Source organism: Melospiza georgiana, chromosome 3 (assembly GCF_028018845.1).
Source record: "Melospiza georgiana isolate bMelGeo1 chromosome 3, bMelGeo1.pri, whole genome shotgun sequence".
Classification (NCBI taxonomy): domain Eukaryota; kingdom Metazoa; phylum Chordata; class Aves; order Passeriformes; family Passerellidae; genus Melospiza; species Melospiza georgiana.
The window spans coordinates 32,128,809-32,147,988 of NC_080432.1; the positions used below are offsets into that span (position 1 = coordinate 32,128,809).

Consider the following 19,180-nt stretch of genomic DNA (forward strand, 5'->3'; position numbering starts at 1 on the left):
TTCCTGATTGTACAGGAAAGGGCTGAAGGTGATTTTCCAGCTGAAATTAGAAAGATTGTCTGGGGTAATGTGATTGATTTTGAAAATAATTCCTGGTGGACTATGATAAATTTTACCTATGATCCTGCTTCTAATGTGGCCACTGCCTTTATGCTTACTACACATAAGGCCACTGTTTATGTTATCCACCCCATCACTGCACTAGGATTAAATAATTAAAAAATGGTACTCCACCCCTCAGAACATAGGGTGTGGGCACAAAAGGTGAATGAAAAGTGGCTAACAGTAAACTTAGAATCTTGTGCTGCTAGGGAACAACTAGGATTAATTTGTGAAAGCAATACTATTATTGCTCAAGATGGAATGTTGACAATGAACAAAGTATTTGCCATTTTGAGATCCATCCAGTTATCTTGACTTCACCTGAAAAAGACAGGTGACAACTGCCTTCAACAAGCCTACCCCCATGGCATTCCAGGATCCTTTACCATTCCCCCCCCTCCCCACCAAACACTATCAAAGTGTGATTGAAAAGGGCAAAAAATTTACTGCAAATTTGTACAGTTTGTAGATGATTTGTTAATTAACAAGTTGAGATAAGAAAGTTCTTTCCCTTCCTGTGGTGACCCTCAGGCAAACCAGCACAGCAAGCTGCAGTTTGTGTCTCTGCAGCTGGCTCTTTGATTGCTCCTTCCCTCCATTGCCACGCTTATACAGCCCTCTCATCTTCCACAACTCCTCCCTTTCCCTGCCCTCGTCTCCTCCCAGATATGGAGCCAAGCCCAGGCATCATTTCCCCCTGGCTCACAGGCTGGCCGTGCCTGTGAACAGCCTTGGTGTTGCAGGTGCTGTTGGCCCACTCACCTTGGCCTTCCACGGCATTCCTGGCGCACTTTCCTAGGGTTCCTGCCAGGTTCCTCTCCCCAGAATGACCCCAGCTCTTCCTCTGAGTATCTGTGAAGTGTGACCACCTGGCACCTCAATCCCCCTTTGCTGCCTGTGAAATCTGGCTCTGCCTTAGGGCACTGGCACTCCAGTCAGGAGCCAGGAGTTTCCCTTGTCATGCTTGGGAGTTTCCCAGATGTGTTCCCTTAGCCCAGGCTCTCACCAGGCCCTAAATTAGCAGCCCATGTGCATTGCAGCACCACCCCCAAGGTATCTGCTTTTTTCCTATCCTCTTCCAAGGCTTGAGGTAGCAGGTTCCTCCAGGCCGTGGTGGCTCAGAGCACTGTCCTCTCTGGCCAGGCACTTTGGAGCTCTTTGGAGCCCCTGTGTCCCTTTGTGCCCCCAGGGTTGTTGTGCAGGTGCTGAGCATGGCACTTCTTGTCTTACCCAGGAGTTGGAATTGCACTGAAAAGATGGTTCCCTGTGACCAAAGGTAATTTTATTTCAACAAGTAAATCAACTCCAGGTGTGTGTGTGTGTGTGCACAGAGGAGATGAGTGTGGTCAGGACAGAGCAGGGTTTTGACCCCGAGGCTGCATTTGCATCAGCAGGCATTGCCCCAGCAGGAAATGGTTGTGGTGCCCTGCAGCCTGCCCTGGATCCTGCCTGCTTCTGCTGCTCAAGGAGCACTTTTAACTGCGTTTAGCTGCATATTGTAATCAATCCAGTTATAGAAGTGCTGAACGGAGGTGTAGACTCCAGGCTGCTTTGGTCTGGCACAGCCTTTTCCCCAGCTGGTGATTCCAATGACCCACCAGTAGGCAGCGTTGTTGTCCTGGCACATGAGAGGACCACCGCTGTCACCCTGCAGCAGAGCACAGACGATTAAGGTGGCATTGGTGGCACCTGCCAGCACTGGGGCTGTCTCCTTCTCTCTCACAGCCCCTGCCAGAGCTCTATCCTGGGCAGAGAAAAGCTCTGCTCAGAGGCTGGAGCCTCCAGAAGCTTGGCTGTGAATGGCATGGGTTCATGTAGGGTAGGGCTCTCTCTGTCCTCTCTGCACAGGACTCCTGGATGTGCAGAGGATGGAACTTTGGCACCTGGACCTCTTCACTGCCAAGAGCACTAGCTGGGCTTTCTGGGCTTTCTGTCACAAGGGGAGGCCTGGGCAGGCAGGTGTGGGTGGGCAGTGTGTGGGAAGCCCCCACAGCAGTCAGGGGGAGCTGGGGCTGGGAGGGTGACTGAGTGGCCGGCAAAGCAGGCCCTGGGCTGTGTTGGGGTTGTGCTTCCCTGGCTGCTGTGCTGCCGGGGGCTGAGTGGCTCATGCTGTGTTCCTACCTTGCAGGAATCAATGGTGCCCTCTGGGTAACCAGCACACAAGTTGTAGGAATAGACTCCTCCTGGGTACCAGTCACTGCTGTTGCAGAGCTGGAGATCGATGAGCTGGACCTTGGCCTGCTGAAGGTGAGCAGGTTGATCTACACCTGTGAGCAGAGAAAGGAATAAGCCCCCAGCAGCTCCATGCTGGTTCTTCTTCTCTGTCAGGCAAATCCCTTCCCCTAGGGGCACCCCTTCTCTGCAGGGATTTATGTTCTGCAGCCTGGCTTTGGCCTCTGCTGTGGGGAAGCCCAAAACCTATCTCCAGTGTGCTGAGTGGGCCCAGAAGTCACTCTTGGAACTCACTTCTTGCAGTAGTGGCCCCCCAGCCAGCAACCCAGCAGTTTCTCAGCTCTGAGACTCTTAGGGTGGGTTCAGCCAGACAGGCCAGCTGGACGTAGGCACTGCACAGGACAGGACGTTCCAATTGAATCAGCGCAATGTCGTAGCTCATGTCTTTACGCTTGTAGTCGCGGTGCATCACCACCTTCTTGACACTGCGCACTTGTGCCCCAGGGCCTAGCTGATACAAGTTGGTGGCGCCAATCACCACATACAGCAGGCTGAAGTTACTGGAATGGAGATGGAGAGAGAGATGAGAGGGAGTCACAGCAGCCCAGCAGTTGCTAGACCTCGGCTTGGAAAGGCACAGAGGGAGCAACGCTCTGTCAGGTGTGAGTGCCCTCGCACATCTTAGGCTGGGGGAATGTCAAGCTGGAGGCTGTTAGGAAGCTTTGGCACGAGCCCAGGCTTCTCCTGAGCACTCTGGCAGCCTGGCTGCCTGAGAGGAAAGGGGATGAGAGTAGCAGGTGGTGCTGCTGGCAGGGCACCTGCTGGTGTTGTGGAGATGTCCCCATTCCCTGCCCCTTCTTACTCAAATTTATCGAAGCAGTGGGCTGCTGTGAGGACCCAATCTCCAGTGATGAGGGAACCTCCACACCAATGTTTTGTGCCTGGTACCCATGGGTGCTGGATGCTGACGAGCCAGGGCCATTCTGCTACTGCGGAACCAGCACCACCCACGATGCGTGTCATGCCGTAGTCATAAGCCACATTGCCGTAGGAATAAGCCACAGGTCGGTACCCACAGCTCCCTCTGCAAGCAGAAAGTCATTTCCATGCTGCTTCATGGCCTGCTGTGGCTCAGGCTGAAGCTCAGCCCTCTGCCCTCCCCACAAGGCCTTGCATGCACAGCAGGCCAGGGAAGGCCATGGGGTGTGTGTCTGTCCGTGCCAGCACCTGGCTGCTGGCAAGGAACTGAGGCTTCCCATGGTGGGTGGGAAGCTGTGGCCTGGCCATAGGGGACAGGTGGGTCCCCTGCAGGGAAGGCCGCAAGTGTTGCCATGGCTCCTTCCCTGGGCCTGGGCCCACTTACCCGCAGGTGTACTGGCTCTGTGCCAGCCCAGCCATGGTGAGCAGGACGAGGAGGCCGAGCCAATTCATGTCTGCCAGAGGCACGAGTCAGCTGCAAGCACTGAGAGCTCCGTGCAGCAGCACAGTCACAGCCACACTGCCCGCAGCAGCTGTGCTGCCCGTGGTGCCCTTGGTCCTGGCGCTGATGTCACAGATGGGTGGGTTCCATGTTCTGAGCACTGCGGGGTTCTGTGGCACAAGGCCCACTGGGGGAGGGGCAACTTGGAATCAGTGAGCCATGGATTGGTTTGGGCTGTAAGGGACTTTAGAAATCATCTCCCTCTGATCCCTTGCCTTGGGCATGGAGGTATGGCTTGCATTGAAGAAAGCTGCTCAGAGCCTGGCTCAGAAGCTGTCCTTGAACACTTTGAGATATGGGATATTGAAGTACTAAATCCTGATCAACGGGCCCTGACCGAGGCAGGAGCAACACCCCTTGAGCAAAAGTTGGTCTCTAGATTGACCTTCTAGCCAAATGTTATCTGTATCTGCTCACTGGCAAAACATGGATTTTCCTTTCCCTATTTAGAATCTGGACAAGGCAACATTTGGCCTCCTTTTGGGGTGTAAGATCACAGACAATTCCCTTGGTTCCTCCTGAAGCCCTCCAAGGCCTTGGGAGCATCCCAATAGGAGAACAAAACCAGATGTTCCTGCTCTAGAAGTTATGGTAGCTTGTTTATTCAACAGTATGAAAAGAGGGCCCTCTACCAGTGCAGTCAGACCTCATTGCCTGTTGGGGAAGGCACCTGCAGAATTTCCTACTTGCAAGGAGTGGCTCCCCTGTATTTTGACAGTGGCTTCCCCCAGCTGAATGGGTAGACCTGGATGATGGTAAAGTATTAGGGAAATTTGTGATGTGTCTTTCTTCATCACTGTAGGCAGTCTTTTATAGTAATGATTAGATGCATTGCTTAGCTTACCCTTTTGTAATTCTTTGCAGTTTTGGGTTACAGTAAATTACACTTGTTGCTGAAGTTGGTGTCTGTGTCTTCTCTACTGACCCTGACTATGGGAAAAGCAGGACTCCACACTGCTCTGGGCAGCCTATGCCTGTACCTCAGTGCCTTTGAGTGATTTTTTATGATAGTATATTCAGATATCCTCTATTCTCTTTCCAGAAATTGTTACTGTATGTTTAAGACCCTGCAATCCTGGGACCTTGAGTGTGTGAGGCAGAGGGAACAAAGTGTTTTTGTTCTGCGTGGGTGTTTTTTAAAAGCTCCCTACCCAGGTTTTGCAGGGCTCTGTGCAGCATGATTTTATCGTGGCTGACTTGGTTTTTGCCTAGGCAAAAGCTTTTCCTTTCCTTGTATAATATGTGGTGTGAGAGAATTCATGCTTATATGAGATATATATGAAATAAAGTTGTAAGTAAAATTGTGCATGTAACAAAAATCCAAAAAACCTAAGACCACGGATAGTCAGGAGACAGAGTGCCACATAGAAATTGTGAAACTCCAGATGGTAGCAAGGAAAGAAAGCCCAATTAGCAAGTGAAAGGGCATTGCTGGTGTGGAGATGGGCCTTTCGATGAACACTTGATAAGTATCTTCAATCAAGATAACCAGAATTGTCAAGAACATACATCTGAATACCGGCTTCCCATAACTCAATATCAACACTCATTGTCTCCTAGAAACAGCATTTTCCAGCCCTGTACATGCATATGCGGAGTAACGAAAAGAATAGGGGCACTTCTGCCTCGGGCAGAAAAAAACTACATAAAACCAGCCCCGACAGAGACGGCATTTGTGAACAGAGGGAGATCAGATGAGTTAGAGGTCGGATCGAGGTTCACCCAGCGCCGATCCCGGGCTCAACGCTGTGTCTTTGGCTGTGGCTATCAAGGACCGTATTTTTGGTCACAAAAATAAAATCTTTGTTATTATTATTAATTTGGCTTTTTCATTTATTACATATAACATTTGTCTCGGAGAATCAGCAGTAGCGATTTTTGGGCTGCCTTGAGGCAAATTGAGCAGCTGCTTGTCTGAGACCGGGGATATCACACTGGCAGGAGTGGAGCTCCCCTGCTCCGACCCAAACCACTGTGAGCTGTGCCAACCTGTGGAAAGAACAAACCAAATTACTCCAGCCCAGCTATTTCACCTGCCATGACTGTTCTGCTGTTCTTTGCTGTGGGGAGGAGGTCAGCGTCAGATGAGCCAGGAGGCCTTCATCTGCTGCTGGGCCTTCGTCTGCTCCATGAGGCTCCTGCCTTGCAAAGGGGGAGAAGTTGATGCCATCTCTTATCATGTATAAGGAATGGATATTCGCCAGCATTTTGGGTCTCTTTTTGTTCTGGTGGAGTGATGAGGTCTAGCACTTTGATATGTACAATATATTTACTTTTTATTTGTTCCTGCCTGTTGGCATTTGGTTTGTAAACAAAAATGTTGGGGTTTTGTTGGTTTTTTTTCACTTTCCTTTATTAGTATGCATTCCTTACTGGTGGAAAGGGATTCTTGCAGTCTAAAATCTAAAGGAGATAACCCATATGGTTCTCTTCTAAATAGTCTCAAAATTAGACAAAATTTATTTCCCAACTTAAGAGTGCAAGAGAAAGTGAAAAATTAAAAAAATAACTCTTATCTGAAAGACTTTGTACTGGGTACAACAGTGAATGGTTACTGTGCTGCCTGTTCAGTAGCGGCTTCATGGCACCTAGGAGTGTGTGCTTATCCATATATATTGGCAATCCTGGCCCTGGTATATATCTTCATATCAGGGACACTAATCAGAATTGCTGTGTTGATATGCTCTGTACTAATAATTTATGGAAAGACATCAGAGGTACTGAGAGTTATTTGGGAAGTGTATTCTCTTCTGTTTTCCTGTGCTGGCCTTGGCAGTCTTTTTTTGGGGATTTATTAACAATTACAATTACAATTAACAATTTCCTCTGTTGGAGGAAAAGTAGGTGTCCAGGTTTAGAGCAAATTTGGGGGAAAATTTCCCGCAGGAGCTCCGGTCGGAAAACAGATCCAAATCGGCCCCTCCCCACAACTGGTCCGGGAGGAAAAAATAATACCTCCTTGGAGAAAGGTGGAAAAAAACTGTTTAGTAAACAATAAATCTGAAACAATATCAAACAATAAAATCCCTTGCCACTCCAAAAGAGATGACAAACTGAGAAAGTCCCTCCCTGGGTTGCAGCTCAGCTCACTCAGTCTCTGGTCAGCCCCTCCGGTGCTGGAAATGTCGCAGGCCAGGCCCGGCCCGGTGGGCCACAGGTGCAGCTGCTGGTGCTCCCCTGGGTGTTCAGTCCAGAGCAGGTTTCAAGAGGTCCAAAGAAAAAGAAAAAAAACCCCAAAAGTCCAGGGAACTTCTTTGCCTCAGCTAGCTAACACTAACTAAAAAGCAAAAGAAGAGCTCTGTCCCGCTGTCTGTGCATCCACAGACAACACCGTTCAGGAGGAGGAATGTGGAGGAGTGGAGTGCAGTGTCTGAAAACAAACTGTGCGCTTCTTCTCTCCCCCCCTTCACTCTCTGGAACACTCTTAAAGGTGCAAACTTATTATTCAATATAAACAGAATGAGACGACTGGGGACAAAAAGCATCATATAGTCAACCCAGGACAGTAGGGGATGATTTTTCCCAGCCTTTTACCCCCTTCTTCCCCTTCAGATCTGGCATGTCACCTTTTGAGAATATTCCATTCCCTCTGGATGTTAAAGATACCATATTTTCTTTTTTTAAAATTCTGCTAGCTCTCCTCCATAAGACCTACATCACATTTAGAACCAGGGTTGAGATTTCCAGAGAGGTTGTCCAGACATCTGCTCCAGTGGTGGAAAATCTGCTTCAGTGGTGTGGGATGTGGGAGGACATAGGCCAAACCCTGAAGGAATTCTCTGACCCCATAGTTTGGAACTTCCCCCTGAACAAATTCAGAATCCAGCTGAGGTGGGGAAATGTCTGAAAGAAAATTGTAATGAGAGCTCTAAAGAGAATAAGCTCATTGCAATGTGCTTGGCCCTGGCTAATGCTTATCACACACTGCTAGACACTGTAGGACAGCAAATACAGCCACAGGGGCAGGAGGATGAATCAGCAGACACCCCAGGCACTCTGGCTGCAGCTAAGCCAGATGGGGAGCCTAAGCCAACAGTGATTACCCCTGTCCAGAGAAGGAAACACAAAACCAAATCCACTCACCCAGTGGATGATGATGGGGAGTCAGGACCCTCACAGCCAGTAGAGGAATCGGAACCAGAAATAATCACCAAGTCTCCATCCTTAGAAAGCCTTTGCAATCTGAGAAAATATCCCAGCCAACGGCTTGATGAGTCAATATTATGTTGGTTAGTCCAAATCTGGAACACTGCAGGCTATGGTAAAATTTTGGATGGTACTGAGGTGAGGTACTGGAACCTCTGCCATGTGATGTGGGTATTGACCAGGGGATTGCAGGCGGCCCAAACCTCTCAGCCTCTGGACACAGCTCTTAACAAGTAGGAAAGAAAGATACCTTCACCCAGATCTTCAGCTGCAGCACGGCCTCTGGAAAACCATGGAGCAAGAAACCCAACACTTGAGAAAACTGGCTGTGCTAGAGGTCCTTTTCTCAGATGATGACCAAACCTCCAAGAGTCCAGACATCATAAAATGTACAGCAATGATGTGGCTCAAACTTGGACAAATCTGGCCACGCATGTACACTCCTGTCATAGCAACGCTGCAGTGGAAGGAGAGGGACGAGACAGTAGTGCTGTGACAAAAAGGCTCTGGTACTGGGAAGACACTGACCCAACATGCATGGCCCAACAGAAGCGAAAATCTCAGCTGTGGAAACAGACCTGGCGGTATGTACACAGAAAGTGGAAGACAGAACTGAAGAGACCCATCAGAAACTCAGGAAGGAGATTAAAGAGGACCTTCTCTAAGTCTCTTCAGTACAGTGCAGATGCCCTCTTATCTGATGCAGATGACCCCAGCTAGGGAGAGGGGGTACATCCCAGAAGCTGACCTGTGGTTCTTCCTGCGTGAACATGGGGAAGATATGAGGTGGGATGGAAAACTCTTTTCTGTCTGGTGTGTAAACTAAAGGAGGAAACTAGTAACAAGGGAGTTCCACCATAAGGAATGAGGCTACTGTTTCCTGTAGCTGAGCTGCCAGGTATAACAGAAGGGACAATGATGTCCTTCCCCTTGAAGGAACCTCTGGAATGTTCACAGAAAGAATCAATGGTAGCCAGGACAAGAGGGGCTTTGGCCTCCAGCCAGGTAAATGCTGGGAAAAATTGAGTCTTTTGGACTGTGTGGATCCAATTCCCTAGCACAACTGAACCACAAAAATACAAGGCTTTGGTTGACACTGTTGCACAATGTACTTTAACACCACTGGGACATGTGGGGACAGAACCTGTTTTTGTTGTTGGGTCAACAGGGGAGTCGCAGCAGTTGACTCTGTTGGAAGTTGAGGTACACTTGACTGGGAAAGAGTGGAGTAAACTCCTGTTGTGACTGGTCCAGAGGTCCCATGTATTTCGGGAGTAGATTTTCTCTGGAGTGGTTATTTCAAAGACCCTAAAAGACTCAGGTGGGATTTTGGAATACCTACTGTGAAGACAGAGGGCATTAGACACCTTGCCTGGTGTCTCAGAGTACCCTTCTGCAACAGGACTCCTGAAACTAGAACAGCAGGTACCAATGGCTACCACTACAGTACATCATCGGCAATACCACACAAGCCGAGACTCTGTGATTCCCATGCATAATATGATCCATGAGCTGGAGAGCCAGGGAGTGATCTGTAAGACCCATTCATGCTTCACCAGTCCCATTTGGCCTGTGTGCAAGTCTGATGGGGAATGGAGATTGACTGTGGACTATGGTTGCCTAAATGAATTTACATCATCACTAAGCGCTGCCGTGCTAGACATGCTGGAGCTCCAGGATGAGTTGAAGCCCGAGGCAGTGAAGTGGTATGCCACTATTGACATTGTCAATGCATTTTTCTCCATTCCTCTGGCAGCAGAGTGCAGGCCCCAGTTTGCCTTCACCTGGAGGGGTGTTCAGTACACCAGGAACCGACTGCCCCAGGGATGGAAACACAGCCCCACCATCTGCCATGGACTGATCCAGGTTGCACTGGAGAAGAGTAAGGCTCCAGAATATCTGCAGTACATTGATGACATCATTGTATGAGGGAACATGGCAGGAGAGGTTTATGAGAAAGGAGCAAGAATAATCCAGAGTCTTCTGAAAGCAGGTTTTGCTATCAAATGAAGTAATGTCAAGGGGCCTGCCCAGAAAATTAATTTCCTAAGGGTGAAGTGGCAGAATGGAAGCAGACAGATGCCAACAGATATGATTAATAAGAGAAGTGCTATGTCCCACTGACCAGCAAGAAAGAAACACAAGCTTTCCTAGGTACTGTGGGCTTTTGGAGGATGCACATCCTGGAATACAGCCAGATTGTAAGACCTCTCAATCTCATGACAGAAAAGAAAAATTATTTTGACTGGGGCCATGAGCAACAGCAAGCTTTTGAGCAGATCAAGCACAAGATTGTTCATGCAGTAGCACTTGGGCCTGTCAGGACAAGACAGGATGTGAAGAATGTGCTCTATATTACAGCCGCAGAGAATGGTCCTTCCTTGAGCCTCTGGCAGAAGGGACCTGGGAAGAACCTGAGGCTGACCTCTTGAGTTTTGGAGTCATGCATACAGAATCTGAGGCCAGGTATACCCCAATGGAGGAAGCCATTATTGCAGCTTATGAAGGGATTTAAGCTGCCTCAGAAATATTGGCACTGAAGCACAGCTCCTTCTGGTACCCTGACTACCAGTGCTGGGCTGGATATTTAAAGGAAAGGTCCCTGCAATACATCATGCCACAGGTGCTGCCTGGAGTAAATGGATCACCCTCATCACAGTGGACTCAAATAGGAAACCCAAATTGACCTGAGATCTTGGCAGTCATCGCAAACTGGTCCAAAGGCGAGAACTTTTGATTATCATCAGAAGGGGGAGAACAGGTGACATGTGCTGAGGAAGCCCCACCATATAACCAGCTACGTGAAAGTAAAGGATGGTACATCCTCTTCACGGATGGATCCTGCTGTATTGTAGGGACCAGTAGGAAATGGAAAGGGGCTGTAAGGAGCCCTATGTTGTGAGTTGCAGAAGCTACTGAAGGACAAGGTGGATCCAGTCAGATTGCAGAGTTGAAAATAGTTCAGCTGGCTTTGGACATTGCTGTGTAAGAGAAGTGGCCAACACTCTCCATCTACACTGACTGGTGGAGGGTAGCAAACAGCCTGGGGATGGCTGGAAAGGTGGAAAAAGGCCAAACAGGCCAAACATGGTGTAGAGAAAAAACAGTCTGGGCTGCTGAAGAATGGGAAGACATCAGTGCCTGGGTAGAGAAGCTGACTGTTAAAATCTGTCATGTAGATGTCCCCATGCTGAAGAGTCAGGCAACAATGAACAGGTGGATCAAGCTACAAAATCAAAATGTTACAGATAAATTTGGATTGGCAACACAAGTTGTTCATAGCTAAATAGGCCCATGATGCCTCAGAACAGCAGGGCAGAGAGGCTACCTAAGAGCAGGCACAAGACTAAGAAGAGGATTTAACCATGGACAGTCTCCCAGATTATCTATGATTGTGAGATGTGCTGATAGGACAAGGGGAAATGGCTTTTCAGTGATGGAGCGTAGCTTTGTACACGTCTTCCCAGAGGAGTTGCAGGATGCCCTATTGTTTATTTTTTTCTCCCAACATGAATATTCTGGATGTTAGGAAAATTAATCCACAAACATCAGAGGTTTATATCCAAAAAGAACACAGAGGAGTTCTTTTACTTTATTCGAATAAAGGGAGAGGCCATGGGGCATTCCCCTGGGATCTCACAAATTTTTGGAGGACGCAGCCTCTCTTTTATCCTAATTTCCCGGCCGCATTTCCCTTCTCTCTTTCCCCATTGACTGAAGTACTTGAAAGGTACAGACTTCCCAATACACCTGATACCAAAGATTTCCCTCTAATGTATAACACTCCCTTTTCATTTTTTAATTCCAATGGAATTTAGGGGGTTTTCTTCCACATTGTTTCTTTCATCTTTCAATGTCTAATATAATTTATCAGCAAACCTAAAGTTTATTTGTAAAAGCAAATATCTTTTTCCATTCATCAATCAGTGGAATCCTTTCCATTGTTTCTTTTATCTCCCAGTGCAAGTTTTATCTACCAGAAGACGCACAGCTTGTTTATAAAGACAAATCCACTATTCCTCTTATGAGGTTGAATATATGGGTATAAAATCTTGGGGTGAATTGTCACGGTATGTAGATGATTTATTAATTAGCAAGTTAAGAAAGTCCTTTCCCCTCCTGTGGTGATGAGGTGCAGCCCTCAGGCAAACCAGCACAGCAAGCTGCAGTTTGTGTCTCTGCAGCTGGCTCTTTGATTGCTCCTTCCCTCCATTGCCACGCTTATACAGCCCTCTCATCTTCCACAACTCCTCCCTTTCCCTGCCCTCGTCTCCTCCCAGATACGGAGCCAAGCCCAGGCATCATTTCCCCCTAGCTCACAGGCTGGCCGTGCCTGTGAACAGCCTTGGTGTTGCAGGTGCTGTTGGCCCACTCACCTTGGCCTTCCACGGCATTCCTGGCGCACTTTCCTAGGGTTCCTGCCAGGTTCCTCTCCCCAGAATGACCCCAGCTCTTCCTCTGAGTATCTGTGAAGTGTGACCACCTGGCACCTCAATCCCCCTTTGCTGCCTGTGAAATCTGGCTCTGCCTTAGGGCACTGGCACTCCAGTCAGGAGCCAGGAGTTTCCCTTGTCATGCTTGGGAGTTTCCCAGATGTGTTCCCTTAGCCCAGGCTCTCACCAGGCCCTAAATTAGCAGCCCATGTGCATTGCAGCATCACCCCCAAGGTATCTGCTTTTTTCCTATCCTCTTCCAAGGCTTGAGGTAGCAGGTTCCTCCAGGCCGTGGTGGCTCAGAGCACTGTCCTCTCTGGCCAGGCACTTTGGAGCTCTTTGGAGCCGCTGTGTCCCTTTGTGCCCCCAGGCTTGTTGTGCAGGTGCGGAATATTGAAGTCTTTACCTTGCCCAGGAATCAGAATTCAGTCATAAAGATGGTTCCCTGTGACAATTGGCAACTTTACTTCAACCACTAGAGGAGATGAGTGTGGTCATGATAGAGCAGTGTTTTGACCCTGAGGCTGCCTTTGGATCAGCAGGCATTGCCCCGCAGAAAACACTTGCTGTGCACTGCAGCACACCATGGAGGCTGCACATTCTTGTGCTCAAAAAGCTCTTTAAATGTTCTCTGTGTCCATATGGGCCAGAATCCAGTCATAGAAGTGCTGAGTGGAGGTGTAGACTCCCGGTCGCCTTGCTCTGCCACAGCCTTTTCCCCAGCTGGTCACTCCAACAACCCACCAGTAGTCAGCATGTTTGTCTTGGCACATGAGAGGACCACCGCTGTCACCCTGCAGCAGAGCACAGAGGATTCAGGTGGTTATGGGTGACTCCTGTCAGCACAGGGGCTGTCTCCTTCTCTCGCACAGCCAGAACTTTCTTCAGGTGCTGGAGCCTCCAGAAGCTTGGCTGTGAATGGCTTGGGGTCCTGTAGGGTAGAGCTCTCTCTGTCCTCTCTGCACAGGACTCCTGGATGTGCAGAGGATGGAACTTTGGCACCTGGACCTCTTCACTGCCAAGAGCACTAGCTGGGCTTTCTGGGCTTTCTGTCACAAGGGGAGGCCTGGGCAGGCAGGTGTGGATGGGCAGTGTGTGGGAAGCCCCCACAGCAGTCAGGGGGAGCTGGGGCTGGGAGGGTGACTGAGTGGCCGGGCAAAGCAGGCCCTGGGCTGTGTTGGGGTGGTGCTTCCCTGGCTGCTGGTGCTGCTGGGGGCTGAGAGGCTCGTGGCACATTCCTACCTGGCAGGTGTCGATGCGGCCCTGTGGGTAACCAGCACATAAGTTGTGGGCGTGGATTTTCCCTGAGTTCCAGAAGGTGCTGTTACACAGCTGGATATTGATTAGGTGTACCTTGGCCTCCTGCAGGTGATCACTTGGAGTTTTATCTGTGAGCATAGAAAGAAACAAGCCCCCAGCACCTCCTTCCCAGTCCTTCTTCCTTGTCTGTGGAGGATCCCCTTCTGTAGGGCATAGCTTTGCCTCTACAGAGGCATGGGGTGCTATGACCCTGCTGCCAGCCTTTGGGGAGCAGGCCAGGCCCATCTCTGCAGAGGTGTACGGCCTGTTTCCTGGCTTTGGCCTCTGCTATGGGGAAGCCCAAACCATCTCCTCAGTGTGCTGAGCTGGCTCTGGAGTCCCTCTTGAGAACTCACCTTTTGCAGTGGTGGCACCCCAGCCAGCAATCCAGCAGTTACGTGCCTGTGCCACTGACAACCCTAAGATAGCATCGGCCACACAGGCCAGCTGGACATAGGGGCTGCAGTCAACAGGCTTGCTCAGTTCCAGCAAGGCAATGTCATTGCTCATGTCACGTCTCTGATAGTTTTCATGACGTATTAACTTCTTAATTTGGCGGACTTGTGCCCCAGGGCCTGGCTGAGTCAACTGGGTGGCCCCAATCACCACATACACCAAGCTGCTGTCACTGAAAGGCAGATAGAGAGAGAGCTGAGAGGGAGCAGAGCCATGTGCCACAGATGCCCAGCAGATGCTAGACCTTGGCTTGGAAAGGCACAGAGGGAGGAGTGCTCTGGCAGGCGCCCTTGCACATCTTAGGCTGGGGGAATGTCAAGCTGGAGTCTGCTAGGAAGCCTTGGCATGAGCCCAGGCTTCTCCAGAGAACTGTGGCAGCCTGGTTGCATGAGAGGAAAGGGGATGGGAATAGCAGGTGGTGCTGCTCACAGGGCACCTGCTGGTGTTTTGGGTATGTCCCTATTCCCTGCCCCTTCTTACAAAATGAGGTCAAAGCAGTGGGCAGCTGTGAGGACCCAATCTGCCCTGATGAGCGATCCTCCACAGAAATGCTTTGTGCCTGGTATGCTCGGATGCTGGATGCTGACCATCCACGGCCAGGCCCCTGGCTTGGCACCTGTGCCACCCACGATGCGTGTCATGCCGTGGTCATGACTATTGTACCCAGAGTCAGACACCATGGGTCGGAGGCCGCAAGTCCATCTGCAAGCAGAAAGAAATTTCCATGCTGCTTCATGGCCTGCTGTGGCTCAGGCTGAAGCTCAGCCCTCTGCCCTCCCCAAGGCCTTGCACGCACAGCAGGCCAGGGAAGGCCATGGGGTGTGTGTCTGTCCGTGCCAGCACCTGGCTGCTGGCAAGGAACTGAGGCTTCCCATGGTGGGTGGGAAGCTGCGGCCTGGCCATGGGGGACAGGTGGGTCCCCTGCAGGGAAGGCCGCAAGTGTTGCCATGGCTCCTTCCCTGGGCCTGGGCCCACTTACCCGCAGGTGTACTGGCTCTGTGCCAGCCCGGCCATGGTCAGCAGGACGAGGAGGCCAAAATAATTCATGGCTGCCAAGGCATTCCAAGTGTCAGCTGGAAGCTCTGAGGGCTCCGTGCAGCAGCACAGTCACAGCCACAGTGCCCGCAGCAGTCGCGCTGCCTGTGGTGCCCTCAGCCCTGGGGCTGATGTCATGGAGGGGTGGGTTCTGTACTCTGGGCACTGTGGCCCATGTCAAGGGGGCTCACTGAGGTAGGGACAATACCAAATCAAAGCGCCATCAAATGGTTTGGGTTGGAAGGAAGCTTGGAGGTCATTTACCTCCAACGCCCTGCCATCGGCAGGGAGGAATAGCAGTAGGGATCCCAGGGAGGGATGGGGAGGGTCTTGCACCAGACCTGGTTGCCCAGAGTGTCCAGAGCTTGGCTTGAGAACAGTACTTGAACAAACTAATGCAAGTGCCTCAGTACCCTCACAATCCAGAATTCCTTCTTATGATCTCATCTAAAGCTACCTCTGTCCCGTAAAGCCATTGTCCCTTGTCCTATCAGGCCCTGCCCTTGTAAGAAAGTATGGATGTGGAGAGCTTGGTTCAAACATGGCTTAAAGAAAGAGGCCATGAAAATATACAGCTGATGGAAAAGTAAAAGGCAGCTGTAAAGCAGCAGTTCCCAAGCCTGTTTCTGTAAATAACTAGGTTCTCAGGCACATTTTTATAAACAGCAGGATTCTCAGGCAGTCTTCTCATAACAGGTAAACATTCTGTCCCTGGCTGTTTTGGGAACAGACATGGAGGTTTTGAGAACCCTTCATATCAGGGTGAGAACACAAATCTTGGTTTCAATAAACAAACCACAGGTATTGAAAACAAAGGGAGGGGTTAGTGTTTGATCTGTAGCCTACGGTGAGCTTGAGTTTTGCAATATGTATGAACTTAATTAACACGGTTATAAAAACGTGCCTTTTGGATCAATAAATTGGAGTTCGATGCTCATCAATCGTATGGTCGTCTCCCTTCACTTCGTCATATGGAGAAATGGCTACATGACAGAGGTCTCATAGACATTTGCTTGTTAGCCAACCAGGAGCTGGGAAAGTACCGAACACAGCTAGTTTGAGTTTTTGCACCTGCAAGATGGCGTGTCCTCGGGCCTAGCTGGGTGTGATGGCAGGTAGACAGAGAGACATGGGAAATAGAGAATGTAGGCCCAAAGGAATGAAGAAGAGTTGATGGTATAGTTTAACCAATAGATCGCTTGGCTTAGAGAATATTCATGAGCTTATTATTTGCTGTATAAGTGTCTGATGCTCTCTTCAATAAACGGAACTTGCTTATGACTCATATTGAGTGTCCGACTCTCCCCTCACCGACGAATGCCTCATCCCTGACAAAAGCCTCATTCTGCAACAAATGGCGCCAGAACAGGGACTCTATAGACTCTACAGACCCTACGGACTCTACAGACCCTACAGACCCTACGGACTTTACAGAAGATTTGGGCCTGCGAGCCACGGTCGGTGCAGTATTTGGGTGTCAGTCCCGAGACAGCCCGAGAGGCACAGAAAGCGAGCCCTGCCTTCAGGTGACCCTATAGAGAAGTCCTAGAAAAAAGTGAAAGGGTGGGCTTTGGTGCCCTGGCGACCTCACAAGAGAGTCCAGCCGACTGAATGCCGCCAACATCCTAGATAGGCTGCAGCGCGCTGAATGAATGACAAGTTAAAAAGTAATACAGGGAAAAGCAGCATATAATCCTTTTAAATGCTTTTTAGAAAAGTGGGGACTATAGACTGTCCACTTGGAAAGAGAATTCCCAAGATTGCTGCATAGACTTGCAAAAACGTGCGTTGTGGTGCTGGCGCTGCAAGTATACGCACAATAAATCAGCGACCCTGCTGTGATCGTGGCAGGAGCCGCGGCTCGGGGCGCCTGCGGGGCTGTGCCACTCCGAACTCGGCATGGGCGCTGCGCCATGGGGAGCAGCCACGGCAAGCGGCTCGCCTCAGGCGGCCGCGGCGGCTCCAAGCGGTGGCGGGCACGGGCGGCTCGCCTGGAGCAGAGCCCCACTGCGGGGGAACCTGAGCGCCGCCGCGGGGGGAGCGGAGCCCTGCGGCACGGGGAGCGACCCGCGCCACCGCAGATGCTGCGCTGGGGCCGGCGCACGCAAAGATTAGCCTACAGCGCGTCTTCCGAAACAAGAAGCCCAGCGCGGGGGGGTCGCCCGCTCCGACACAATCGGCGCAGAACCAGAGCGATTTTCCAGCGGGAGCGCTTCTCCCTCTGCCCCGCAGCCGGAGAGAGCCTTAGTTTCGACTTAGTAACCTAAAACAGACTGTACCTTAACAGACGGCAAGTATAGCTGCGCGGCTCAGCCGGCGCTGCCACGGACAGTGTCTCCGGCGCGCAAGGCTCGGCGCTGCCGGCCGGCGCTCGGCGGCAGAGACAACACGCGCGAGCCCAGCTTTTCCAGCTTCTCCGGCGCCCAAACTCGGTGTGGCCGGCCGGCGCTCGGCGAGCAACAATACGAACAGCCACAGAGCCCGAGCGAGGCGGGCGGTGCCGTGTCCGCGGTGCGGTGCGGTGCTCACCGGCGAGGCTGGGTGCGCGGGGCTCAGCAGCGGGCACCAGCCCGCGGCGGGGCCCGCCGTGCCCTGCTGGCAGCCTGAAGCGGCGGCGGCGACAGCGCAAAGAAGGCGCAGCGCAGTGGGGGGGGCCCCCGCCGCGGGGGCCGCGACTCGCACCGCCAGAATGCTGCGCTGCGTCCAGCAGCAGCTACGTTCACCCAAAGCATCACAGCGACACAAGTAGCGGCGGCCCCGATCCCAGGTGCCTACCAAGCGACTACTTTCCCCCTCCGCCCCGCAGCCGGGGGAAAGCTTCAGTTTTAGACCTAATAGTCGTAATAAATGTGACTCAAAAGAATCCCTACTGCAGTTAAGAGACCAGTGATGATAAATAAGCAACATCAAGGAGCGTTACTATCAGGACGCTCCTCACCTAAGTTGAAAAGATTTTTTGTTCTTCCTGGCAGAGACTGTGCAAAAGAAATCAGCGTAGTGAATGCGTGAGCCAAATTTCAGCCGATTTAGCTTAGCATCCGTTATGCTGTCTTAAAATCACCTGTATTAACATAGACTTTAAACATCAGAAGCCCAGATAACTCAGTCGGTAGAACATCAAACTCTGAAATTGTATTTTGAAAAATTTAAAAAGGTTAAAGATGTGTTAAAGCGATTGTATAAGTAAAATGTAATAAGTGTGCTTTTTGTATTCTTTGAGCCTTGCTTAGATGTAGTAGATGTAAAAAGCAACCACTGAATTCAAAAGAATTTTTCCACAAGTATACCTTGAACAAACTCCTTATGTTTAGGTGCATTCAAGTGTCAAAATGCTGTAGCAAACACACAAAGAAAGTTGTTTTTCGCTTAGTATTTTAGATTTAAGCCTGTAAGTAAGTTATAGTAAATTCTATATTCTATTCTATTTCTATAGTAAGTTCTATCTGTTGCTAAGTAGTTTAAGTTAAATTGTCTATTAAGTGTCATTAAATGTCAAATACTGTTAAAGTTAAGTGTTTTTAAGTTTAATTTCTGTTAAGTTTAAGTGTTATAAAATTTAAGTGAAGTTAGATTCTGTTACATTTAAATTATATTAAGTTTAAGTTATGTAGACTTTAAAGTCAGTTGAGTTCTGTTAAGTTCTGTTAAATTTAAGTGATTTTACATGTAAGTTCTGTTGATTTGAAAATCTGTTAAGTTTAAGTTCTGTTAAGTTTTGTTAAAGTTAAAGTCTGTTAAACTTAAGTTCTGCTAAGTTTAAGCGCTGTTAAGTTTAATTTCTGTTAAGTTAAAGTGTTATTAAGTTTAAGTGATGTTAAGTTCTGTTAAGTTTAAATTATATTAAGTTATGTAGACTTTAAAGTCAGTTGAGTTCTGTTAAGTTCTGTTAAATTTAAGTGATTTTACATGTAAGTTCTGTTGATTTGAAAATCTGTTAAGTTTAAGTTCTCTTAAGGTTAAGTTTTGTTAAAGTCTGTTAAAGTAAGTTAAAGTTCTGTTGAGCTTAATTTCTGTTAAGTAAAGATAAGTTTAAGTGATGTTAAATTCTGTTAAGTTT

General features: G+C 49.5%; 2 protein-coding genes across 2 annotated transcripts; both read right to left on the reverse strand.

The window, feature by feature from the left end:
* Window positions 1-1,503: 1,503 nt before the first annotated feature.
* Window positions 1,504-3,705, reverse strand: LOC131081770 (acrosin-like). The gene is made up of 5 exons (XM_058021071.1): window positions 3,638-3,705; window positions 3,137-3,358; window positions 2,569-2,834; window positions 2,224-2,369; window positions 1,504-1,750 (listed from the first exon to the last, which is right to left on the reverse strand). The coding sequence occupies exons 1-5, from the start codon at window positions 3,703-3,705 to the stop codon at window positions 1,565-1,567; spliced, it is 888 nt and encodes a 295-aa protein (XP_057877054.1). The 3' UTR covers window positions 1,504-1,564.
* Window positions 3,706-12,953: 9,248 nt separating this feature from the next.
* LOC131081048 (acrosin-like) lies at window positions 12,954-15,135 on the reverse strand. The gene is made up of 5 exons (XM_058019909.1): window positions 15,068-15,135; window positions 14,569-14,790; window positions 13,989-14,260; window positions 13,576-13,721; window positions 12,954-13,127 (listed from the first exon to the last, which is right to left on the reverse strand). The coding sequence occupies exons 1-5, from the start codon at window positions 15,133-15,135 to the stop codon at window positions 12,954-12,956; spliced, it is 882 nt and encodes a 293-aa protein (XP_057875892.1).
* Window positions 15,136-19,180: the final 4,045 nt, after the last annotated feature.